Below are 27,005 nucleotides of genomic sequence, written 5' to 3'. Positions count from 1 at the left end.
CTATAGAATCACAATTAGCTCAATATAAAGATAGAATAACATACATTTCTGTACCCTGATCCCTTAATTTATTTATATATCCACTCTTCCACACATCCAAATACCTGTATTTCCAACCATCTATTCACTTATCCATATATCCATCTATCTATCTGCCATCAATTCATCTATGTACCCATCTAACCATCCACCATCTCCTTTTCACCCAGGGATCACTCCAGGGTCACATGGGGTAGCAGGGATTGAACTCCGCATAAAAGGTAAATGCCCTGCCCACTCCAGCCCCTTCATCCTTTCTTATGGGTTCTGATACATCTGGTGTGAAGTGATACTTCATTGTTTTTTGTTGTTGATTTTTTGTCAGGCCACCCCTTTCAGTGTTCAGTGCTTACTCCCAGCTCTGTGCTCAGGGATCACTCCTGCCAATCTCAGGGGAACATATGTATTGCTGGAGATCGAATCCAGGTCAGCCACATGCAAATCAAGAACTGGCCCACTGTTTCTGGCTCTCTGGCTCTCACTGTTGTTTTGATTTGCAGTTCCCTAAAGATAAAGAGGACTTTTTCATATACTCATTGGCCATCTCTATGTCTTCCTTGAGGAAGTGTCTGTTCAGCTATTCTCCCTGTTCTTTTTGGGGTTGTTTGCATTTTGGTTGTTAAACTTTGCAAGTGCTTTATAAATTTTGGCTAGTAACCCTTTGTCAGATGCAATATACATGTCTTTAAAAGGTGCTTTCCAAATTAAAGAATTCAGTGGCTAAAACTACTGAAAACAAAAGAAAACAAAACACGGAAAAACTGGGATCCCCAAATCCCAGTGTTTACTTGGGCTGTGGGAATTCTGAATGACGTTTGCTCATTTTTAATGCCAATTTAAAAGTTGTGGACCTGTTTTAGTTTTTTTGTTTTGGAGGCACATCCAGTAGTATCAGAGGCTACTTAGGACTGTCCTCAGGAGTCACTCCTGGTGATACCTGGGGAAACAAACAAGATGCCAGGGATTGAACTTGAGTTTCCTATATGAAGAGTATGTGCTCAGTCTGTTGAACTATCTCTCCGGTGTTTGAGTTGTATTTTCCTGAAAAGTGCCTCTTCTTCACATCTGAATGTCAGGAGTCATACTCTGTCATCTGGAATCCATCAGTCTCAAGTGAATAAGAGTTGGAAAGAGGAAGTAGGGGGCAGTGGTTAGAACTCTGAACTGTCAGGGGTCCTGGTTCCCACGTCTTACTCTGCCACTGAGTCACTGGCTGACAGTGGACAAGTGACTTGGTTTTCCTGAGTTCTGCTCTGTCTGCTGAGAGCTGAGAGTTAGAGAGAGAGGCTCTCATCCTTGCCCCAAAACTGCATTAAATATCTAGGCTCCCTTTGTTTGCCTCTGAAGCGAGGTGAGTGGCTATCTGCTCTAGAATCTTAATTCTACTTAATTCTACTTAATTCTACTCTTTCATACTTAGTATATTTAATATCCAGAGTAGATAATTTTTTTAAAAAAAAATCCTATTTTTCTGTATAAAAGAAATTCCAGAAATAATCATGACATAAAACACCTCATTGTTACCATCATTGTCATGATTTTTTGCACTCTTTCTCTGTTCTAAATTTTTTTTGAAAATTGGTTTTTGTTATTTTTTGGGCCATACTCAGTGTGGCCAGTGCTTACTCCTGGCTCGGTGCTCAGAGAACCATATGTGGCACTGGGAGTCAAACTGGGATTGATGATATGCAAGGCAAGTACCTTACTCGATACTATCTTTCTGGTCCTGTTTTTAATTATTATTATTATTATTATCATCATCATTATTATTATTAGTTTTTTGTGTCATACCCAGTGGTGCTCAGGGGTTACTCCTGGTTTTGCACTCAGGAACCACTCTTGGCGGTGCTCAGGGCACCATATGTGATGCCAGGAATCGAAGCCAGGTTGGCTGCATGCAAGGCAAATGCCCTACCGGCTGTACTATCGCTCCAGCCCCAAATTTTATTTTATTTTTAATTTTATTTTTAAATCATTTTTATTGAGGTACTGTTATTTACACTTTTTCTATTTTAAATTTTAAATATATATAAAGGTTGGGGAATTTGTTCAAAGGGGAGGAGTGCATGCATGGTATATGGGATACCCATGTTCGATTCCTGGCACTGCATGGTCCCCTGAGTAACGCCCACAGTTACTCCTATGGTAACTGAAAGTGGTTCCTAAGCACCACTTCCTAAGCACCACTGAGCGTTTGACCCCTCCCCCCAAGCATAAATAAATAAATACAAAAGTTATAAGTGGTTCTATAGAATGGTATCACTGTATCACTGTCATCCATTGGCCGTTCATCAATTTGCTTGAGTGGGCACCAGTAACATCTTCATTTGTCCCTGTCGCATGCTACTATAGCCCAATGGTGTCTGCTCGCTCCAGAAACACGAAGAGCACGTTGTTGTTACTGTTTTTGGCATATCAAATACATCATGGATAGCTTGCCAGGCTTTGCCATGTGGGAAAAATAAAATAATAATAAAAAATTTAAAAATAAATAAAAATAAAAATAAAGAGGTCGCACGGCTGTATTTGCTATTTGCGGCCATGCACTCCAGGAAAAATTTCCATAGGATGGTAGAATTATATTAGCAATTTCTGTTTTTTTTTTCCCCACTGGGCTATTATTGTTTTAAATTTGTGGTCAAAACTCAAGATTCTAAATAACTGTAACATGAGTCTTAATAATAAGCTTCTGTCATCCTATGGGCTTTGACTGGACAGGAATGATCCTAATGGGTATGAACTTGACACAAGTATGTACAGTTGACATTTGTCTTTTAGGCATTAAGCTATAAATATGAAGCTTCCTAGGATTTTTTTTAATTGAATCACCATGTGGAAAATAACAATGCTTTCAGACTTAAGTCTCAGTTATACAATGCTGAAACAACTATTCTTTCACCAGTGCACATATTCCACCATCAAAAAAAAACCCCAGTATACCTCCCATCTCCCCCTGCCCTCCACTCACCCCCCCCTCCTGTGCAACTGATAAATTTCACTTTACTTTCTCTTTACTTTGGTTACATTCAATATTTCAACAAAAAACTCACTATTATTGTTAGGAGTTCCCCACTAGAGTCAGACCTGCTGTGAAGAGGAATGAGGCCGCGCGGTTTTGGATTCTGTATTTTAGCAACTAAGTCCAGGGAAATTTCTTCCAGAAATTGGATCATTGCAAGCTTGTAATTCTCATCTGTGGTCCTCATAATATGGCGGTTGCCACGCCCTTCCCCTCCCCCAAAGGAAAAGGCGAGAGAGAAAAGCCTTTCCCCCCTCCTGTTCAGCTGCAGTGAGGCTGCACACGTGCGGCCCCCGAGATCACATCTCGGCGGAGTGAAGATTTCTAGGATTAACTTGCATGTACAATGCAATTTTGGTTTTGCTTGGGGGCCACACCTGGCGGTGCTCAGGGGTTACTCCTGACTCTCCATTGAGGGATCACTCCTGGTGGGAACTGGGGGACCCTATGGGATGCTGGGGATCAAACCTGGGTCAGTTGCATGCAAGGCAAACATCTTTCACCACTGTACTATCGCTCTGGCCCCTACGATGCAATTTTTATTCAAAGATAAGTAACAAGCATGCTAAGGGCTGTAGAGATGAGGCAAAATAGTTGAATTTCTTCCCTGAAAACTCACATCACCCAAAGGAGGTAAACATCAAGGAAGCCACAGAGAGAACCTGCTCTCACCTGAGCAGTCAGCACGAGATGTGTGTGGTGTGTCTGCCTCTTAGGGCATCCAGCTTTGTGAAGGAAGAGCTCCTTGCTTGCGATTTCTCTTATGTAAGGTGTGACTCTACTCCTGAACCACATCCTTGGCCGTACACTTTGTAGGCAAAGGGACTAGGAAGAAGGGCGTTGTGAAGGAAACACAGGCATAAATATCAGAAACCAAAGATTTTGTGGAAAGCATCTACCTAGGAGGTGTGAAGCTCTGAGTTTGAACTTCAGCACCACATGGCCCCCACCCTGACTGTCCCTGCCTCAATGTTTCTAGACCAAAGAACGGTCTTGCCAGCCATAGCACCACCCCGTCAGGCCTGCACTGCTGAGTCTAGCACAACTGATGTGAATCCAGGCCTCTTAGAGCACCATTAGGGGTGGATGGACCCTACTTTAACACAGAGTTGGGGGGCTGGAGTGATAGCACAGCAGGTAGAGCTCGATTACCAGCATCCTGTATGGTCCCGTGAGCACTGCCAGGAGTAATTCCTGAGTGTATGAACCAGGAGTAATCTCTGTGCATCGCCGGGTGTGACCCAAAAAGCAAAACAAACAAACAAACAAACAAACAAAAACCCCAAAAAAACCCAAAACCCAAAAACCAAACCAAAACAAAACACCCAAAACCAAAACCCAAAAAACAACCAGTTAGGGCAGAGATGCCTCCAGATCCCACACCAGGCTGAACCTCATATCTAAGGGCACCTTAGAGGGGGTCAGGTGTGTCCTACCACCTGCCCTCAAAGAGTCTCAGCAGCCGAAAACCTCCAGAACCCAATTGCCATCATACTCATGGTCAATATCCACAAACTTGGACAAGCCTCATCGATGAATGGATCTGCTGAAAAACCCAGGTATAAAGTTTTTGTGACTGAAATCTCCAGACCCTCATGAAGTTGGGCATGGGCAACCTTCCTCCATCCCCCTGTTCTTTTGGGAGCCTGGCAGTTACACCCACAAACAGACTCTGGTATCATATAAGCTCATTAACTGGCCATGATCCAGAGACTCAAAAATAAATCTTGAAGAGATCAACAAGCCGCAGAGATGCCTCAGACCCCAAAGTTGCCATTCATTTAAACATTTAAGTTCAGTTTGTATCACCTTATTTAAAATTTTAGAATTCCTGGAGTGTGACACCTCATACTCTATACCACTGATGTACCAGGAATAGCATACATTGAAGAATATGTAAGGTATAAGGCAACCAATCTCAATTTGAAAAAATATTAGCACATAAACCCAAAAAACAACCCAGAGTTGGTCTAGCAGTCTGGATGAGAGTGGGGGGGGAAGGGAGGGAGAGAGAGAGAGAGGAAGAGAGAGAGGGTGAGAGGGAGAAAGGGAGAGAGAGAGGGAGGGAGAGAGAAAGAGAGAGGGAGAGACAGTATCTATTTGGTCAGGACCATGGGTTTAGAATCCCAAAGGCTCTGGTGTGGTCCAGCAGAGAGAATCCTGTCCTAGACCCACTACTCACTAATTATGTGATTCCTTGACCATTCATGTATCTCAGAGTTGCAAGAAGGGGTTTGTAATAACTGTCTTGCCTTCCTCAAAGGGCAACTGTAAGTAAGTATAATGTGAGAGGCTCTTATTTCCTCCACCTCCAGGCGGAACTAAGCAATTGACCCATCCTGAAGTCTTTGCCCAGTTTAAAGTTCTCCCACTTCTTCCTGATATTGACTCCTTGACTCCTTCTTGATTTCATTTATGATCTCTCATATTTCCAGTATTTTCAGTATTGCGCTCCTATCTTTCCCCCCTCTCTCTTTCTCTTTCTCCCTTCCAAACATTATCAATCTCAAAAGGGAAATTTAAAGATATCTTTTCCCTTTCAATTCCCCTGAACACCACACACCTCCCATTTTCTTATCAAACTTCAAAGAATACCTTACTCTCTCACCTCCTTTTTCTTCTCTTCTACTCCATTAATGGTCAATGAACAGTGGGCTCTCTGTGGTTATCACCCCTGTCTCTAGGGGCTTCTTACCTCCTTCCTGGCTGATAGACCCTTCCTGTGCCGAAAGCCTTCGTTTCCTCCATCCCACCCTTTCCTTTTCCTTTTCCTTTTCCTCCCGCCTCCTGTTGGGATTCCCTAGGATTCTGCTGATCTTGGGCTTTTCTTTTCTAGCAACTGGGGACACTTGTTTAACCTCCTGGCTTCAACAGCCCCACTGCAAATGAAGCCCAAGTACCTCTCACTCTGATTTTCCTAAGTCGAACCCTGCAGTTTCCCACTGATCTGTCAAGTATCTAATACACAAACACATATACACACACAAACACAAACACATCCACCCCAACACACACACATCCCAACACACACACATACAGTTCCTTGCAGATCTTTTGCTGGCATGGCTGGCTGGTGCTCAGGGCCTCCCAGGACCACACCTGATGCTCCATGAGGGGTCATTGGGTGCCAGGGATGGCCACACTAGGCGCCAGCTCTGTGAGCTACTCCCAGTCCCTGTCATTAGAGAGAAAACAGCCATTAGAGAAGGACCATTTTCCTTCAGGCTGAGCGGTGTCAGGAAGACCATTGGAGAAACTATTTTTAACTGTCTGGTAAGGAAGCAAACACTTCTTGATGAAAGTGGTCGTGACAAGTGGGAAAGGAAGATGAATGATGTCAAACATTTTAAGGCTCAATTTGTTGGGTTTGGGGATTGCAGAGGGGTCAGAGAAATAAACAGTTTACCTTAGAATGACATGGACAGTGGGGGACAGCACTAAATAAAAAGGTATTTCAAGGGTCAGAGAGTTCAAAGGGCAGACAGAGCACATGGCTTGTAAGTGCAGGGCCTTGGGGTTAATCCATGGTAGCCTCCAGGAGGACCACTGGGCACTCCCCCCCTTCCCACCACACAAGCAAAACACATAAAATGAGAGACTGAGTCACCGAGTCATACTTAGAAACTTGCTGTTCCTTCCTGTTGTTTATAGAATAAAGTTTAAAAGATTTTTTGGGTTGGCTTTCGGGTCATCACCTGACTGTGCTGAGGGCTTATCCTGGCTCTGTGCTCAGGAGCCACTCCTTCAGGACCCAACTGAGCCGGACTGTGTGCAAGGCAAGTGCTTTGACCTCTGTACTCTCCCTAGCCTGCTCCAGCAATTTCTATCAGTAAAATTCTTGTAGATAAAAGCTGAGTCCAAATATCTGCCTCTCTATGCTCTTGATTCAGAGAGAATCAAGGTAATTTTTCTTTATTCTCACTGTTTACATACTTGAAGTTCCTCTTACAAGTCACCATCATCACACTGAATTGTAATGTTGCCTTCTTCTCTTTGAAAATATTGTGGGTTCCAGGGACTGGAGGGATATTCCAGGGGTTCAGGAACTTACCTTGCATATGGCTTGGTCCCATCTCTAATATTGATATGTTTCCACCACACACACACATTCCCCCCAGTCCAAATAGCAACAACAACAACAACAACAAAATTGTAAGATCTTGTGGAATTATTAGTACCTCTTGCTGTATAACAAATGACACCAAGATTTGATGGCTTCAAAATTATCTCACAGTTGCTGTGAGCCAGGAATTTGGGAGTGGCCTAGCTGGCTAGTGCTGGCATAGTCTCCAGTGAGATTCTCGTTAGGAGGTCACCTGGAGTCACAGTCACCTCACGACTTGGCTGGGATCGACTTCCAAGGTGGCTTATACACAAAACTGGCAAGTTGGTGATAGATGCTGGCAAGGACCCCGATTCCTTATCACATGGATCTCCCCCATATGGCTGCTTGAGTTTCCTCACAGCATGGTTGGCTGGCTGCCTCCAGAGCACATAATCTAAGATAGAAGGAAGAGAATCCAAGTGCCTGTTAGGACAGAGCCTTGGAAGACATACTTGCATCTTTTTTCTACCTATTAGAAGTAAGTCGCTAAGTCAAGGCAGAGATGGGGAGACGAACTGGCACCTCTTGAATGGAAGAGTATCTAAGACCTGTTTTCAAACCATCACATATTGGGGCTGGAGAGGTAGTACAGTGGATAGAGCGCTTGCTTTCAATGAGGTGAACCCTGGTTCAGTCCCCCAGCATATCTTCTGGTCCTCCGAGCCCCACCAGGAGTGATCCTTGAGCACAGAGTAAGACTTAAGCACTGCAGGATGTATGAACAAAAGAAATAAACAAAATAAAACTACCACACAGGGATTTCTCATATCTTCTGTCTCTAGAGACAAAGTAGAGATCCTACTAACTTTCTAGCACTTAGTAGGTACTCAATAGATTTCTACTGGGCTGAGAGTGAGCCTGAGAAGATTGGTGTGGTAGGAGGTGGACATTGTTGGGAGAGTCTGAAGTAAGCATCAGTAGAGCTTTGTTCTTTCTTAGAGCTGCATAGTATTCCATTGCATATATATACCACAACTTATTGTGGTATATAGACGCAATCCATTCATCCATTCCATTCATTCATTCATTCATTCATTCGTATCTGGGCATTTGGGTTGTTCATGCAATTTGAAGCAACATGGATGGAACTTGAGGATATCATGCTCAGTGAAGTTTGTCAGAAAGAAAGGGACAGAGACATAATACTCTTTCTGATTTGTGGGACTTAAAGATACACAGCAAGATAGCAACATAAAAGGAGAACTGATCCACACAATTGAGTTGGTGGGGTTGGTGGGGGTGGGTTTGAAAAGGAGGGACGTTGGGTCCTTGGGAGAGGGAGGTGGGTATACTGGTGATGGGTGTGGTGTTGGAATTATGTGTATGAGAAACCATCATTAATGGTATTGTAAACCATGGAATCGCAACAACAAAAAATAAAAGAATTGGTATAGTGGTGTCTCATCATAGGATGAGAGGGGTCAGAGATTCATTTGGAGTTAAAGATGGTTTTTAAACTAGGACTTAAGTAATTACTATCATGGTTAAAGTAGGTATTTAGTACTTCCTCCCTGGATCTCCATATGATTTTCAAACTGTGCATCTAGGAACCCTCTAGTTGTTCAATTATATTTGAAAAGAGCAAGAGTTTACAACTGTACGAACTATACAAGCCATCTTTTTAATTTAAAATTTAAAAATAGGGGCTGGAGCAGTAGCACAGCAGGTAGGGTATGCTACCTGCACTGCGGCCTTGCACGCAGCCGACCCAGGTTCAATTCTTAGCATCCCATATGGTCCTCTGAGCACCGCCAGGAGTAATTCCTGAGCTCAGAGCCAGGAGTAACCCCTGTGCATCACCGGGAGTGACCTGAAAAGAAAAAAAAATTTTTTAATAAATTATTTTTTGTTTCTGGCCATACCAGGTGCTGCTCAGGGCTTATTCCTGGCTCTGCACTCAGGGATCATCCCTGTTGGGTCTTTGAGGGAGACAATCCTGGTAGGCCGTGTGCAAACATTTTACGCTCTGTACTCTCTCTCCAGCGCCCTCTTTTTAACTTTAGGCTCCCCATTTATAAATGTGAAGGTTTTACTACCTCTCAGGACTTGCAGCCTAAGTGCTTAGTATTAAAAGGTAAGTATCCCACTCTGCTCATGAGGAGACTAGAGGAATCACTGGACTTAGCCATTTGTAATGCTGATAGTCCAATTTGGACTTACAAAGTTCAGTTCCAGATGGTTCCATCTAATGTGTTTTATTGTTTAAAAATTTTACCATTTCGGGGCTGGAGTGATGATACAGTGGGGAGGGTGTTTGCCTTGCACGTGGCCCACCCAGGTTCGATTCCCAGCATCCCATATGGTCCCCTGAGCACGGCCAGGAGTGATTCCTGAGTGCAGAGCCAGGAGTAGCCCCTGAGCATTGCAGGGTGTGATCCCCCCCCAAAATTTTTTTATCATTTCACCGATGGGAAACTAAGAAGTGCTAGAGTTCTTGGTCTTTTATTTCTCCTCCTAAGACTAAGGTCATCTTTTGGAAAAGGTGAGACTTGAAGTGAGATGATTTTTAGTTCAATGTAGGTATTAACTTTCCCATTCCTTGAGTCCAATATAGGAGTTAAAGACCAAAGACTGCTAATAACCACGAAAAGGTTGAGAAATAGATATGAAATCTATCTAGATATTTCAGGTGAGTCCAGTATTGGCCAAGCTTCATTGCACTTTAAAGAGCTCGTTCTTAACGAAGCATTTTAAAGAAGCGTGGCCCTAATGAAGTGACTGGGACTTGTACAGTTCTTTGTTTTGTATTTTTGCATTTCTTGAAAATGATTACTAGCTGCCCCTTCATGACCAGTAGGAATAAGATAGAACTATTTTCTCTGCGCTCAGGGATCACTTGGGGGAACCATAGGGGATGCTGAAGACAGAAGCTGGGTGGGCCACGTGTAAGGAAAGTGTCTTACCCGTTGGACTATCTTTCTGGCCCCCAAAGAGAACTGATACAATTTAGTATTAAACAGAAACTTTCAGCGAGGGCGGCTCCCCCACCCTCACTGGTGTTTATTCCTCCATCTCTTCCCGTTGATATAGAAAGCAGACTTGGAGCTAGACGTGCAAGACTAATTTATAACGGCAAGCACTACAGAGCTAAGTGTTCCCCTCCGTGGTCTGCGCAAGAGCAGCGCCCCGGGCTAGTTCTTCCTTTTGGTTTCCCTGCAGCTCTGAATCACGCCCAGCTCGCTAGAAATCCTTCATGAGCCGTCCAGTCTTTTATTACCGAGCGCGGGCGCGGTGACCAGCGCGAAGGCCGCTGTGCAAGCTGCCCGCCCACCCGGTCACTGAACTCGCGCCGCTCTCGGCCCCCGCGGGGCCGCCCGCCCGCACACGGCGGCACACGTCATCTGCACCCCCACCCCCTCGGCTCTGGGCACCATATCCAGTCCCGCCGAGGACGCTGCGGCGGGCGTCGGGCGCTGGCAGACCCCGGCCCACTTCCTGTCCGGGCGGGCCTCGCAGCGCGGGTCCCGGCGCCCCGGGCTAGCGGGCGCCACAGCCGGAGCCAGTCCCGCCCCACGCCCTCGGCCCCGCCCTTGCCCCGCCCCCACCGGGCGAAAGCCGCTGCCGCAGCCAGCTCCGCCCCCGCTCTAGGCCCCGCCCCCGTCGTAGCCGCCTACGGAGCCGGCCCCGCTCCCAGCCCTCGACCCCTCCCCCCGCCAGAGCCGTCGCGGGAGTCGGCCCCAACCCCCGCCCTCGGCTCCGCCCCCGCCCCCGCCCCCGCCCTCGGCCCCGCCTCTGCCGTCGCCGGAGCCGGAGCCGCAGCGGAATCGGCCCCGCCCTCGGCCCCGCCCCCGCCCCGGCCCCGCCCCCGCCGTCGCCGGCGGCGCGGGGGTTAAGGCGCGGGGGCGGGGCCGGGCGGGCGCGCGGGGCGGCGGGCGGGGCGGGGGCTGCGGCCGGGGGCGGTTCGGGCGCGGGGCCGGCGGCCCCAGAAGTTGTCGGGCTCGGGCGGAGCGGGCGCGGAGCGGGCGCGCTGCGGGCCGGCGGGCGGGTGGGGGGGCGGGCGGAGCGGGCCGGCGCTCGGCAAGTTTGCGCGGGGGTGGGCGCGCGCTGCGTGTGCGGGCCCGGCCGGCCGCTGCGCGCCCGCGGCCATGGCTTTCCGCAGGAGGACGAAAAGTTACCCGCTCTTCAGCCAGGAGTTCGTCATCCACTACCACGCGGACATCTGCTTCTGCCTGGTGCTCTGCGTCCTCATCGGGCTCATGTTCGAGGTGAGCGGGAGCCGGGTTGGGGGTCCCCCGTGTCTCCGGCTGCCGTGCGCGTCATCTGCACCCCCCCACCCCCGCCCCCTCGGCTCTGGGCACCGTGTCCAGCCCCGGACACCACTCCCAGCCCCGCCGCTCCCGGACCGCCGCCCCCCAGGGTGCCCGCGGCGTCTGGCAGTTCCCGCTGCTGCCCCGAATCCCAAGCCTGGCCTCGAACCGGCGGCGGCGGCGTGGCCACCCTGGCGCGACCCGCGCCTTTCCCAGTGCCCGGAGACTCCCTGATCCCCTCCAGAGCCGTGCTGTGACTTCTCTGGGCTCCTCCGACGGGAGCGCCCCCGACCCCGCTTTTCCTCCTCCCACCTGAGGATGTCCTGGTCTTTTGCGCTCTTTACTCGCAAACTTGCCACCAGGGGGGTCCTGGGTCCGCCCCGGGACCCCTGGCAGGCTTCCCTCCGCACCCCCTCCCCCCTCTGATTTTCTTTCCCGTTAGACCCGTGTTCCCAGATCCGTTATCACTGCGCCGTTTTCATCCATCTGCCCCGGGCCCCCGCGCTTCTCTTTCCGTTACGGGGCCACGAGCAGGACAGCGGTGACCTCCTGCCCTTAGTAGAGTCTCACAGTCTGGGGGGCAGGGGGAGTCGAAGACGGGGGTCTAACCTCCACAACTGTTGAGTCTCCTAGGAGAGAATTTTTCGGGTTTATTTTTTTTTTGGTGTTTTGTGTTTAAAGTATGCCCTCTGGGGTGAGACTCCAAAAGCCCCCCACCCCCCAAGGGAAGCAAGTATGGGACAGTTACCAATGGGAAGAATGGGGTGACTCTGAGTATGGGGTTCCCCACAGTGTATTTTTTTTTCTGTTTGTATTTTTGGCCACACCCGGCGGTGCTCAGGGCTTTGCTCCTGGCTCTGCACTCAGGGATCGCTCCTGCTGGGGCACTGGGGACCATATGGGATGCCCTGGACCATATGGGATGCCTGGGACCCAACCCCCGGCAGCCCCTGCGAGGCAAGCGCCCTACCCTCTATCCTATCGCTCCAGTCCTCCACAGCATATCTTGTCTTAAAGAGTGAGATACTGTGAGCGATACTCCCCTGCCCCCGTGGTCTCCTCCGAGGCCACTCCTTGTCTTCCCTGCCACGTAGGCTTCCTTATCTGTGTTCTCGGGGATGGCTGAGGAAGCTGTGTGACCCAGCCTCAGAGACGAGGGATCCTTCGCCTGGCTTTTCTCTCCTCTGGGTGGTCTCCAGGGTCCACAGCCCCTCACTGAGAGGGTCAAGACCCTTCCTGAGCCAGTGAAGCTGCCCTCAGGCTGGGATCTGCAGGGTGGCCGGGAAGTCAATGGGAGCCCCGTCTTGGAGTCTGCCTTGCAATGTTTGGTAGCGTTCCCCTGCTCCTGGTCTCTCAGCTTCCTTGCCTCCTTCCCCCTAAACTCTTAGGAATTATTAGAAAGGGCTTTTGTCTGCCAGTCCTAGTCCTGGTCCTGTGTCCTTCCTCGTCCTTTCTGGGGGGTCTGGCTCCCAGTGGTTCAGTACTTATCTTTCTCCCATGGAGGGTTCTCACAAGGGTTAACGGAGATCCTGCTGAGGTGAAACCCAAGTCCCTTGGCCCTGAAGCACCGTTAGTCTTTGGGGTAAGAGTAGTTGTCGCGTAAGGGAAGAGCAGAATGAGTTTGTGCAGCCCGTGCCCTCAGAGTCTGTTTGCTCGGCTCCCGTTCCTAGAGACCTCACGCCCTGCTGCCGTGTCACCCTTCTCGGAGGGTGTGGTTGGAAAGACACACGTGACCGCCCGGTCCTAGACCTCATAGCCACACGCCGTGCTGCTGCCAGGTCTCTTGCAAAGCCTGATGGCTCTGTCGTCCCTGTGTGTGGCCTTTCTGTGGGGTTTGCGACCTGACCTGCATTATATCTTTTCCTTGAAAAGAGCTTCCTGGGGCTGGAGCATAGTCCTTCCTTCCCTGCCTGGTCCCTTGTCCAACTCCCCAGCTTTAGAGCTACTCTCCTCCCCGGACCCCAGGACTTCATTTCTGTCTCTGGGGAGTGGGGACTTCTCATCTAATGGGACGTTCCGTGCTCTAAACGGGCAACGTTGGGCTGTGGGCATAGAAAAGGGCCAGGAGCCTTCCTGCCAGGTTCTGACAGAAGAGAAAGGCTCGAGGTGAGGGGATAAAGCAGCGACAGCAACAAAAAAAACCCAAACTGACCTTTTCTTCTTCCCATCTTGGGATTGGACTGGGATGTATGGGATGGTCCAGCTGGCATGCTTGCAGGTGCCTTCTCCCCTCCTTCCTCCTCTAGAACCTCAGACCTGTGAGGGCAGTTTCTGGGCACGCTTGCACATTGTCTCATTTCTTCAAAGATATCTCCAAGGAGCAACGTGTGTACGTGGGGGGCTGCTGTGGTGGTCTGGGAGCCAGAGGGCCACTCCTCACTGTTGTGGTGTAAACGGGTGTGTGTCCTGCTGTGTCAGACACAGCCTCCTCAGCTCTACCTGTACGCCCCGTAACTGCTGTGGAGACAGGTGTGTCTGGGGGGTGACCTGGGAACTCAGTCCTCCCTGCCAAAGAGGGGCATAATTCGCCCATGCCTTCTAGAGACCTCAGAGAAATGCACGGGGACGCCTTCGCGTGGGGAATGGAGCTGGTGCAGGACTTCTGTGATGATAGCGAGGTCGGGTGCTGGTCTGCGTCGTGGGGTGGGGCGTAGGCAGGGGCTCCTGTGATGCAGCTGCATTCCACATACTTTTTTCCTCGACTTGAGGAGAGAAGGATGTGGAAGGAGAAGGCGCTGGGTGGGGGACAGGCAGGGAGAAGACATCAGGGCTTGGCTCAGGCTTCTTGGGCTTCTCACGGGGATGGGGCTAGGATTTTTTCATTCAGAAGCTGAGTCAGGAGAACTCAAATTCTGATTTCTTGTCACAAAAGAGCAGTTCCCCTGGCTCCCCTGGTTGGGGTCCCCTGCCCAGCCCTGCCCAGGAGCTGTCACGGCCCCACATCCTCAGTGGGCTCTTCCCTGCCTGGCCCCTTGTCTCACTCCCTGACTTTAGAGCCACTCTCCTCCCTGGCCCAGGACTTCATTTCTGTCCCCTGGGCGGTGGGGACTTCCTTCCACAGACAAGAGTGCACCCCTCCCCCCTTTAGATGTGGTGGTGGTGGGGGGCATCCTCAGATGCCTTCTCCCCTTCCGAAGCAGGGGCCAGGTTCTTGCCCCTGAACCCAGGTTTTTTTCCCATCCCGCAGGCTGTTTGGAATGGAGCTGTTCTGTGCAGCCACAGCACTTGGCTAAAAAATGTCAGGAATGTGGCGCTTTCTTTTCCCCTCCTTCCCTTCCAGCTTTCTCTTCACTCTGCTTTCCGGAGAGGGTGTGCAAGGGGGAGCTTTTTTTCCACCCACAGTTGGGTCCTTCAGACCTATTTTAGGTGGAGTAGTTTGACCTACCATCAGGGCGAGAGACCGGTCTGAGAGTGTGTGTGTGTGACTGTGTGTGTGGGGGAGAGGGAGGGAGAGACAGGTTTGAAGGCTGCCTCCTCTTCCCTGTCCCTTTGCTCTGTCCGTTCAGCGGAACCACGCGGAGGAATGAGAAAAGGCTCTCCTTACTACCAGGGAACGAGCCAAAGGGTTCGCCGGAGAGTGAGGAGGTAATGGACACAGTACCTCTAGGATGTCACTGCAAGATAGAAATCTTGTTTGTGTGGGCGAAAGCCCGTTTGCGGACTCTGCCAGCAAGGCAATGTCTCTGAATTCCCGTCCTGGGTTTGAGGGGTCTCTGGTCTCTGGTGCCAGAAGAGTTTAGGGCCCCGAGGGCTTTGGGGTTGGGCCGCCTTTTGCTGTCTGAGTGGCTCTGGCTGAGATGGGGCTGATGGACCCATTCTCCTCCCATTCTCCTGTTCTCTGGGCCCCGGACTGCCCTGCTCTGTGGCCCTCACCGCCCCCCCCCCCCCACACACACACTCACACAACCCAGCACAGCCAGTCCAGTCTTGATAACGGTGTCAGCAAGCAATTCTCTCAATGGTGTTCATACCAAGAAGTGTGGGGCTGGCACCAACTTGGTGGCGGGGGGGCATTTGCATCCTCCTTCAGTGAACTTTGAGGGCATGGAAACGAGGGCTGCCAGCCTGTGCAGCTCCTCACTCTTGCTTCCTCCTTTTCTCCCTGTGGTCACCCAGTGGTGACATTTCATAGAACTCGGTCGGGAGCCCCCTTGGCTGCTCCTGTTTCGGGCTCGGATCTGCAACAGGCATGCAGCCGTGATCCAGGCTATGGCATGTCCCTCTCTCCAGACGCAGCCCCGCGTGTTACTCTGTCCCCAGGCACAGATGGGCATGAGGAGAAGCTGCTGCTTTTCCTGCAGTGAAAATACGATACCCAGGATGGGAGTGTTGGCTGGTGGCCGAGCCTGTTTCCCCCCTACTCACCCCCCCGCTGGAGGAGGACAGATGCGTGTACACATGCTGGTACGGGGCCTGGCACGGGCGCCACTGACTTTGACGGTCTCTGAGGCCCTGGCAGGACTCTTGCTGCTGGTTGTCTCAGCGGTGCTGCAGCCTTGTTGGGACTTCCCGAGACACTCTGAGGTGTTCCCCAGAGGGGCCACGTCTCTCTCCTCGTCCCACTGGCCCCCCAGCTGCTCGAGGAGGGACAGTCAACATCCAGCTCATTAGAACAGGGGCCGGGGGTGCTGGCAAATCTGAGTGCTGCCAACGGCGAGCTTTGTGGCCGAGTATAAGACCGTGAGGGACGGGCCTCGCAAGCTAACGAGCTGCCCCTTTTCTCTTGCTCGCTCGGCACCAGAACCCTGCCTCCCTCGGTTCTCAGGGGGGTTTGCAAGTAGCACGTGTTGCTATGGTGAGAACTGCCCGTCCCCCCTCCCCCTTTTCATCCGCAGGCCTGTGCTCCTGTTTGATCTACTGCTTCATGGGCAGAGGCCCTAGAAACCCCTCTTGGGGCAGAGCCGGGTGCCTCCCAATACACACCCGAAGCCAGAGGGTTGATCAGACCGGATTCGAGTTTTCCAGCTGCAGGAGTGCTTTCTAATCAGCCAGAGTACTGGGAGCCGGCTTCGGTGGGAACCTTTCCTGATAGGATCTCTTAAGCCTTCCCTCCAGAGCCGGGTATCTGGTATCCACTGGAACCTACTGATTCAAGAGAGGGGAAAGGAGAAGGAGGCGGGGAGTGAGCGAGGGAGGGGAGAGAGAGAGAGAGAAAGAGAGAGTAGGAGAAAGAGAGAGGAGAGAGAGGAGAAAGAGAGAGAGAGGAGAGAGGGAGAGAGAGGGAGAGAGAGGAGAAAGGGGGGAGAGAGAAAGAGTAGGAGAAAGAGGAGAGAGGAGAAAGAAGGGAGAGGAGAAAGGGGAGAGAGAGAAAAAGGAGAGAGGAGAGAGTGAGAGAGGAGAGGGAGAGAGATGAGAAAGAGAGACAGAGGGAGAGAGGGGAGGGAGGGAGAGAGCCAGAGAGAGAGCGAGAAGAGAGAGAGAGAGAGAGAACGAACTCCTACCCAGGTTTCTGATACAGAGAGCTGACCTTTATCGGGTCCTTGCCCTTTGCTCCTCTCAGCTGTCCCAGACGCCTCGAAGCAGAGCGCCAGACCTAGCCACGTCCTCGCGGGCCAGCTGGGGAGTGACCGTATGGGTGCAGAGTTCTGCAAGTCCCTCTGCTTGCTGGAGGTTTCCCTGGGCTCCTAGCTTTGCAGTAGAGGGAAAGTCACCAGTCTGGGGCAGGGGTGGGTGTGGGGTGTCTGACATCTCCCAAGCCCCTCCATGAGTTTGTGGAATCCCCCCCACCCCCACCCCCGGAGGTGAGGTGCTGCTGTGCCTCTCTCTGCCTGGGCCACGTCGCCTCTTGCAAGCGCCCTCGTTTGTCTTGAGGGGTTGGCAAGAGCTCTCCATCTGTGAAATGCTTTACTAGCCTCACCCTGTAATCTGGATGGTTTATGAGGCTTGTCATACCCATCCAGGGCCTGGCTTCCAGAGGAGAGTCTTGGCCAGGGACCATCCCCTGCTCAGAGTCGCGCCAGCCCGCCAGAGCCAGCGTCTGGCTCGCATTTAGCGCTCAGCCCTGGTGTGTCCGTGAATGGGGCGTCTAAGGAATGTGGCCGCAGGCGGCTTTGTTTTCCTTTGTCTGGGTGGAATCTGTTTATTACCTGGAAGCAGTGTCTGTGTCTGTCTGCAGAGGTGGGTCAGTTGTTCCCCTTGGAGGCTTTTTTCTGTCTGCCCATAGCCTTTGGAATTTGCATCTCCCTGAAAGAGAGGACAGAGAGCACCACTCAGAGGTGAATGGGCACTACCTGTAGGCAAAGTGACAGTCCCTGGTGAAGCCCGTGGCCTCTTCACCAGCGCATTTTCTGCACACCTGCCCGGCGGGAGCTGGGGCAGTCCTTGAAGTGCCCGTGCACGTAGAGAAGCCTGGAGAGGGAGGTGCTCTGCTTGTTTGTTGATGCGGCAGCTGCTCGTGCGTGCCCAGGTGCCTGCGGTGGGCCAGGTTGAGTCCTGGAAATGCCAGTGAAGAGAGTGCAGCCCCTGTCCTCAGAGGGGTCATGGCGGGGGAGCTTCGCGCTGAGCAACTATTTGTGGCAAGGAGGCAGGTCTTGAACTTGATCTGAGTGGCAGGTGCAGCGATCGGCAGGCAGACGGCAGGCGACGGTCGGCCCCCCGGCCTGAAGCCAGCGCTGTTGGTGGAAGGAGGTTTGTCGAGTCGAGACCTCACACCCCGAGTGCGGGTTATGGGCAGGACAAGCATGGTGGTCACTCCCCAACCTCCCGGGACGGCACAGGCGGTACGTGACAGCTTTTGGCATGCTGGTTGAGGGCCACAGGCCTGCCTCTCCGTGCCCGTGCGGTTTCCAGCGCGAGGCAGAGCCAGTGTCACGGAATCCTTGGCTGCGGTTGGAGTGGTTAGAATGCTTGCACAGTTTCTCTCTGCTTGGGGGCCACCTCCGGCAGCACTTCCGGGCTACACAGCTCTGTGCTCGGGGTCTCCCGGGGCACCTCGTGGTATTGGGGATGGAGCCCAGGCCTCCCGCGTGCAAGGCCTATGCTCCAGCCCACTGGGCCATCTCTCCAGCCCTGGTTTCCAGAGCTTTACCAGCAGACCTCACCGGGATGATCTCTCGTGTCTCTTTTGGGTGTTGTGAGATCAACAGTGGCCTCTTTGGGGAGAACGACTTCCTCTGTTGTTCTGCCATAGAGCAGTGCTGCTTCTCTCTTTATGTTACTTTGGGGGGGGGGGTCACACCCACTGATGCTCAGAGGCTGGTACTGGCTAAGTGCCCGGAAGTCGCTTCCAGTGACAGTGGTGGGACCCTGCGGTGCCAGGGATTGAACCCTACCTCCGGAGGGCAAAGCCCACACTCCAGTCCTCTCTGCTAGCTTCCCAGCCCCTCAACGAGGATTTCTTTCCTTTCTGTTTTTTTTTTTTGTTTGTTTTGGACCGCACCCGGTGGTGCTCAGGGGTTATTCCTGGCTCTGCCCTCAGAAATCACTCCTGGTGGACTCGGGGGACTGTATGGGGTCTGGGGATCGAACTGGGTTGGCTGCAGGTGAGAGGCAAGCGTCCTCTCCACTGTACCGTCGCTGTGGCCTCTTTGTTTTTCTTTTGTGGCCACACTCAGCTGTGCTCGGGGATCACTCCTGATGGGCTCCAGGGTCCTTGTGGGGTGCTGGGGATTGAACCCTGATTGGCCACACACAAGGCAAGCACCCTCTCTGCTGTACTTTCATCTCTCCAGTCCCGGATGAGGATTTCTTAATAAAGTGCCTCAACTTTGCAAGGACAGAATCTGATGAATTTGATTAGTTTTCCCCTTTATCTTTTGCATAAGGTGTAGATAATTTTCCTTTTTTGAATGGGCTTTTAAAAAAGAGTCTTTTTGGTGACCTACTGCTGTTGGGAAGCTGGCTGGCCTTGGGGGGGAGGGAGTGTGCCACCTTCAGGACAGAGAATGGGTATGTTGTGTCTAAAAGTGTCCCCCTCCTTACCTGGTTGGGAAATGCTGCTGCTTAGTGAATCCCTGCTTCCCTCTGATCCAGGGGGCCTGGGGTCTGGGGTCTGCGGCCAGAGTGCTGAGAGCCTTGCAGAAGGCTCGGGGGAGGGCTTGAGGGGCCAGAAAGGGACTTACCCTAGCCTTTCCTGTGGGGTCGGGAGCTGTCTGGGGGCTCCTAACCTGAGGGAACAGTCCTCGGTAAACAGCGTCCTGCAGGAAATGGCAGGGCCTGCCTCACAATGCCCAGTTTCCTGCTGAGAAGAATTCCTCAGAACTCCAGCAGAATCAAGCTTTTCTGGAGCCCAGAGGGTGTGGGGTTTGTAGTCTGACTTTGTACAGGGTCAGCTTTTTGACCCACCGGCCAAGGACTCCCTTGCTGCATGTCGAGGTGGAAAGACATGAGTAATGACTGTTTTGTGTGTTGGGGGGAGAGTGGGGGGCGAGGGGAAGGGGAAAGGGGTTGCATCACACCCAGCTGTGCTCAGGGCTTACTCCTGGCTTCGTGCTCATGGATCACTCCTCACTGTGCTCAGGGGACCATATGGGGTGCTGGGGATTGAACCCAGGTCAGCTGCATCCGAGGCAGATACCTTAGTATCTCCAGCTCCCTCTTTGCTTGTTTGTTTGTCTTATCACACCAGTGTGGGCATGAAATGTGCACTCGTGTCTCTCTCTCACATTTTCGGTTCTCAGGCTGTGAGAAGGACCCGGGAAGGAGGTGTGAGGTGCAGGACCCAGGGTAGGAATTGGGTGTGGGGGAGGGGTGGTGCAGCCTCCCTCTCTCTCTCTCTCTCTCTCTCTCTCTCTCACACACACACACACACACACACACACACACACACATACACACACACACACAGACACTCACTCTGGCTTTTTGTTTCTCAAAAAGTTTTTTTCTGAATTGGGAGAATGCAGTTTCTGAATCCTGATCCCATAATCGGCCTTGAGCATCCCCCTGCAACGCCCCCCAACCCTGCACCCCTCCACTCCAGTATTTTTAAGGCTTTGTCCAGCCGGTTCATACTCTTCTCTTCTCATTTCATCCTGGAGGCCTCTTCAGTGTCTCTGACCAAATGGCAGGCTTGCTGCCACAAAATCATGAGGCCGAATCAAAAGTCTTACGGGGGCGGGGAAGGCGCTGTGAGGAGATGAATCTGTGGCTGATTCTTCTGAAGCTCGCTCAAGTGGCGTGATCCATTCTGTCCGAGGCTTCGAGCACCTCGATGTTTGACTCGACCCCGAGTAGCCTGCACCTGTGGCCTGGCTTCAGTAGCCCCCGTTCAAGGTAAATTCATTAAAATGAAATGGAAAAAGCAGTCCCTCAATCCTGCCAGCTTCTTCTCAAGTGCTCAGTTGCCCAGCTCAAGAAGCTTTCAGCCACCGCGGAGCGTTCTGTGGGATAGCCTGCCTGATAGCACACAGCTTGCCGCCGGGTCTTAGAGCTTTATTTTTGGAGCAATAAACTGTAAGGGGTCTCTGTCCTTTAGGGGCTTGTCCAGGGCTAGAGATTGGCGGTGGCTCCATCATGACCCTGGACCCAGCCTGCTTGAGTTGGAATTCAGACGCACCCTGTCCTGGCTGTGTCAACTTGGGTGAACTATTTATTTAAGCTTCCTGTGCCTCACTTTCCTTACGAGGAAATGGGGTGACTGCGTGACGGGGAGCACTAGAAGTGCTCGTACAGGTATAGGGATTGGTGGAAAGCCTGGGGCGGGGAAAACCCCAATCCCTGCTCCCTGTTGTTCTTAGTATTTTGGGAAAGGTGGTGATTATAGAGACTGCGGCCAGGCGGGGGGAGTGGGGGTCCCCTGTGTGGGAGATCCTCTGGAGAGAGCTGAGAAACAGGAGGCCAAGGAGGTCGGGGAGCGCCTGGTGGTGCCCTTAGACCTGCGCCCTAACTCGGAGCTTCATACCCAGGCACCTCCCTCAACCTTTCCTACAACTTCACTTCCACACGTGTCAAGTCTGGTTCGTCCCCAGATCACAGCACCGTAGCACTGTTGTCCCGTTGTTCATCGAATTGCTCAAGTGGCACCAGTAATGTCTCCATTGCGAGACTTGTTGTTACTGTTTTTGGCATATTGAATACACCATGGGGATCTTGCCAGGCTCTGCCGTGTGGGCGGGATACTTGGTAGCTTGCCGGGTTCTCTGAGAGGGACGGAGGAATTGAACCTGGTCACCCGCGTGCAAGGCAAACACCCTACCTGCTGTGCTATCGCTCCAGTCTGGATCACAGAAAAAAAAAAAGGCAGACATGGCTGGGCTGGGTCATCCAGGAATAGCTGACAGCTGGGAGTGAATCTGGTTCGATACGCTAGCATTGTGAGAAGGGGCAGGGGAACCCAAACCCACTGGTAGCTCGCAGCCCTTAGCCCCTGAGCACACAGCTCCTGCAGATTTTCAAATTCTAGCAGTGATTGCAGTTCAGTAATTAATCGTGATTATTCTACTGTTTCTTGGGAAAAATGGTGGGCAAGCCCTATAGTCAGACTTCTGTTCATAATGATTTAAATTTCAATACCTAGACCTTTATTCCGTGCCTGTTTTGTACATATTGGCTGCGTCAGTGCCTAGTATTATATATGTGTACACAGAGTATATTGCATACACATGGTACATGTATGGTACCCATATGGTACCTTTATTTGGTAGATATATAAATGCACCATTAATCTGAAACACTTGCCCATCTCGAATGATTTCACTGCAGGAATTTCTGGTAAGTCAGAATTTTATAGGCCTGAAATCAGTGGCAAAGTGGGTCTGCTGTGCTGTGCATTTTATTACCCAGGAAGTGTGGAGGAGACATTTTTGACATTCTTACCCAGCCTGGGAAGTAATCTTCATTCAACTCGATTCATCCACCCGGTCATACAGTTTTCTTTTTCTCCTTTGAAGTCATTCACTAAATCCACCTACTCTGTGCTGGGCGCAGGCGTGAGAGGCCGCTGCCGTATTTCCCGTACTCTTCGGTGTCTCTCTTCAGAGCTGCAGAAAGGAGAGACGCTTTTTAGCCACTGCTCCTTGAAACCCTCGGGTCTCGGTGTTCCAGGTCCAGTGGAATGCTGGCTGATGCCTTGCCGCGTGGTCGCTGGCAGGTCACCCCCCGTTATCCTGCAGCTGTCACTGAGTATGGCTTCACCAGGTACTGCCACCCTCCGGGTTCCTTGGTTCCGCTGGCAGAGGGGGTGAGTCTGGGTCGAGCCAGTTCTGAGTCCGTCTTCTGCAGACCCAGCCTGACGGCTGCTTCCATGCCACATGCTGCTGCCGATGCCGGAGACCCAGAGGCAAAGGGGACACAGCCTAGGGGCAGGGAAAGGGCCTTGCTGATGGGTTGGGGTGCGGGATGACCCGCCAGAGCCGTGACTCGCCCACGGACTCTCTGGTGGAGTGGACGCATTGGCCATCTGCGTCCAGTACATAGCAGTGGCCTCTGGGGAACGATCAGTTTGTTGGGAACCTTTTGGGCGGCGTGGCAGGGCCTCTAGCCTAGGAGAGGGGTGAGTGGGAAGCCTAGCAGCTGCCCTTGAAGGCAGAGGTGAGGGGGGCAGGGCTGGTGCGTGGCCTGGGATGCTCAGCAGGCTCGTGGCATGGTGGGGGCAGAGGGGGCGGAAAGGTGGTGGCAGTCACAGAGCTAGGCCAAGGGGTTGGGCTTTTTCCTAGAAGTTGTGGACGGGCTGTGGAGACTTTGGGGACAGGGCAGGGACCTGCCTCCCTTTGCCCCAGAGGCCACATGGAGGCTGAGGTGGGAGATGGGGTGAGTGTGGCCCTAGTCTACATGGTACCACACCCTCCCTGTGACCAGCAGCCTTTCACCCCAGATTTGTCTCCACCCGCAGTGCCCCAGAACCTGCACAGCTGAACCCGGGCTTGGTTCAGAAACTCTGCCCCGAAGCTGTCGGGCCTCCCATCTCCCAGTGCCTGTGGCCCAGGGACGTGGCCCGCGACTGTGGGTGTGGGCTCGAGGCTGGAGCCCAGGCTAGCCTGAGAAGGAGGACCCTGCCCTCTGCTCTGCAACTGCCCTTTGTACTTCAAAAGCTCATTTTTTTCTTTTTCTTTAAACATCTGATAGGATCTGGGTTTGTTTTTGTTTTTTGAAGTTCTAGCCTTAACGCATCATCTTTTTCCACTTTTATTCCTGGAGCTCAGGAAGCTGTGCCCCATGCCCAGGCCTGCCTCCTGGTGCCCCGACTGACCTCAGGAAGCTGTTCTTGTTTCCGTGAGCAGAGGTGGCATTGGAGGGAGGGAGGGAGGGGCGCCTGTTCTTGGGGTGGGGGACGACCACCTGGTTGCTGGGGACAGGGACACAGGTACCCCCTTCCTCATGTGCTGTGGGGCGCATGCTTTCTCTCTCCAGCCTCCCCCCGCCCTCCCGGGAATGTGTTTGGCCTTGAGGACTGGCTGGCGGGTCTCGCACCTTCCAGCTCCTGCTTTAGCCAGACACTCCAGGAGCAGATGCAGTTCTGCACCCCCCACTCCGCCCCATCTGATTCCAAGCAACCCAGTTAAACACCTGGGGGCCGCCTCATCGAGGCCTGTTGGGGTCACTCACAGTTTTATTATTCTGCCTCCCCATCCATGAGTGACTGTGGCTCGTGTCATCTCCAGAAGGGAAATCAAACAAATGGGTGATGGCTGGAAACCTGCAGCCCCCCACTTGTCCCTGGCCCCCGTGTATGGTCCCCAAGTGCCCTTGGTTTTCCCTTCACCAGTTGCCCACGGTCCCTGTTCCCTCTGAGCTGGGCCCAGGCCCTTGGCCTCCTGGTCAGTGACGGAGCCACCCAGCTAGGCTGCAGCCTCTCTGCTGTCTCTGCTTGTCTTCCTCCCAGCTGACTGCCCCCGCCCCCGCATGGCCCTCAAGCACAGAGCCGGGCCCTCCTCCAGAGCCCCCCAAAGGTGACCAGCCAGCACCCACCACCTCCTCTGCTCCTCACTGGGCGCCCGATCCGTCATGGCATGTGGCTGCATCCTGTTCCAGGGCCCCCAGCCCTTCTCTGTCCTGTCCGTCCCACTCTCTCCCGTGTGTCCAGGCTCCACCCCGGCTCCGAGCCCATCCCTATGCCCCTCCATCCTCCTTCCCGTCCTCTCGTTTATTTATTCTGCCTGACTCACACCAGGCATGAGGGCGCTGCTGGGCGCTGTTCTTGGGGCTCTTGGAGCTTAGGGGGTGGCGGGGAGGAGGGGGGAGATGATGAAAAGGTGAAAGTTGTGCTGTCCTGGAGCTGAGAGTCCCCCGGGAGGTGGCAGTGAGAGTGGGGACAGGCCTGCATGGGACAGGCTCAGGGGGTGTGGCAGGTGGCTCCGTGTTGGCGACCTAGTGTGGGGGTGAAGGAAGATGCATCGGGTGAGTCGGGACCGGTAGGTTTGGTCCACGGAGGAACTTGGTCTTGGGGCTCGTTTGTCTTTGTCCCACAGGCGACTTCTGAGTGTGGGAATGGCTGGATCAGAGCCGGCCTAGGGCCGGGGGCACCTCCAAAGGAAGGAGTGGCTGCACATTTCCCCAGCTCCCCAGCTCCCAGCAGGTATGGGCAGACAGAGGATGGCCCAGAATGTGTAGAAGGAGCTGCCTTTCTGCCGCATCTGGAGGTGGCCTCCAGCTTTTCTCTTTGTGCTGTCTCTTGAGGGGGTTCTCGGGTATTTGGTGAGTGGTGCCCAGGAGTTTGGGGAGCTGAGAACCTTGCACTTTCACCTTTATTCCCCGCCGCTTCCTTTGCATTCTGTGGTTGTTGTGTGCCATTACTGTGATGTCTGGGTTCATACACTTGATGGTGCTGCCAGGGGTCCCAGCAGCCCCGCCAGGGATTTTACTGGGTGACGTGTCCGGGTGCTCAGGGGACCATATGGGTGCTGGGAATTGAACCCAGGTTGGCCGTGTAGAAGGCAAATGCCCTACCCACTGTGCTATCGCTCTAGCCCCACCCCCCACCTTTCTTAACCCAGTTCTCTTCCTCTGCCTCCAGATAATTGCTTTATTCATTTCTGTATCCTTCTCCAATTTGTGTATATAAATGCAAGTATCTATCAGTATATCATAGATGATATGCAGCTAATATATATTCCTGCCTCCCAAGCACTGAAGTGGATTATCCACAGTGTATTGCTCCCAGCCAACTGTTAATATATCCTGAGGATCTTTCCAGGTCAGCACACAGGATTTGCTCCATTCACGTTGTTTCTCATCTAACCAGTCCCCTTTTGATGGACACTTGCGTTGTTTCCAATCTTCTGCTCTAACCAACAATGCTGCAATGAATAACTTGATATTTACATCATCTTATACCTATATTAGCATATCTGGTAGGATATTTTCCCAGAGGCGGGGTGATGGGGTCCAAGTACAAGTGTGTTTGTCGTTTTGATCGATACTGACAAATTGCCTTGGTCCTTTTTAAATATCAGGTTCAAAGTAAGGGTTCTATCTGCCACCGGCTGTGTAGCACATGGCCATGAAAATAGAGACACACCAAAAGCAGTATGTTACTCCCCGCTTCTCAGGGTCCAGCACAGTACCCGAACATAAAACAGGACCAGTGACTTGTCAGATTTCAGAAATTGCACTGTTGGGTGCTTTTGGGTCATGCAGCTCTTCCCTGTTGGTTACTTCACCTATCACGTCCCTGTATTTTTCTCTCTCTGGCCCCTCAGACACATTTCCCCCCTCAGGACACTCTTCTGCTTTTTGCTCGGCCACAAGCCCTGTTTTTCTGGAAAGCTCTTCTTTGCCTGATCAGGAGACTTGCTTCTGTCTCAGGTGTCCAAGTTTTCAACAGCTGTCCTGTTGGTAGTACCAGTTAATAAGCAATTTGCACATTTTAAAACATTATTTTTCTACTTTTAGTTTTTTTTTTTTGTTGCTTTGTTTTGGGGTCACACTTGACAGTGCTCAGGGATCATTTCTGGTGAGTTCGGGGGACCATGATGGGTGCTAGGGTTCAAACTCTGTATCAGCCTCTTACAAGGCAACCGCCCTACCTCTTGTTCTGTTGCTCCAGCCCACAATTTGCACATTTAATTGAGATATAGTTTCTGTAACCCTGCTTAATGATGGGGATGCGTTCTGAGAAATTCATTGTTTTTATGTAATCATTGTAGAGTGTACTTACACAGACCTAAATGGTACTTGTTGTGCGTCTCGGCTCTGGATAGGGGCCCCCGCCCAGCAGCGCCTAGTCAGTGATTGTCAGATGTGTTCACTGCGGTCTGTAGCTGTCACTGTTCTCTGACCCAGCACATTTCTACCATACCCTCCCCCGTCCTGAGTCATCTACTTCTGCCTCCTTGGTTCTGCCTAATCTGGACATTTCTTGCACGTGGTCTTATGTAATCTATGGCCTTTTTGTGATTGTCTTCGTTCACTTACCATGTTTGTTTGTTTCTTTGGGGAACCAGACCTGGACTACTCTTGACTCTCCTTGGGGGTGACTGTGTGGTGCTGGGGATTGGACCTGGGTCTTCCACCTGCAGAGCATGTGTTCAAGCTCTTTGAGCTGTCTCCCCAACCCCACCTAGCATGTATCTAAGATCTGTCCATTTTGTAGCATACATTAATGGTTCATTCTTCATCATTAAGTAATATTCCCCCAAATAATGTATGTATGAGCTTAAAAAAAATTAAGTAGCACCCAGCATTTCTCACACCTTTTCAAGTAGAATTTAATAATGCC

General features: G+C 52.0%; 1 protein-coding gene across 1 annotated transcript in view; it reads left to right on the top strand.

The window, feature by feature from the left end:
* The first annotated feature begins 11,177 nt into the window (after positions 1-11,177).
* The window catches only part of TRAM2 (translocation associated membrane protein 2), a 73,555-nt gene continuing 57,727 nt past the window's right edge, over positions 11,178-27,005 (top strand). Inside the window, exon 1 of the mRNA XM_004605855.3 lies at positions 11,178-11,368. Coding sequence (XP_004605912.1) covers positions 11,249-11,368 — 120 coding nt within the window. The 5' untranslated portion in view covers positions 11,178-11,248. The remainder of the gene's footprint in view (positions 11,369-27,005) is intronic.

The sequence above is a fragment of the Sorex araneus genome, chromosome 4, assembly GCF_027595985.1.
Source record: "Sorex araneus isolate mSorAra2 chromosome 4, mSorAra2.pri, whole genome shotgun sequence".
Lineage (NCBI taxonomy): Eukaryota > Metazoa > Chordata > Mammalia > Eulipotyphla > Soricidae > Sorex > Sorex araneus.
The sequence above is the reverse complement of the archived record's forward strand: the minus strand, read 5'-3'. Positions and strand labels throughout refer to the sequence as shown.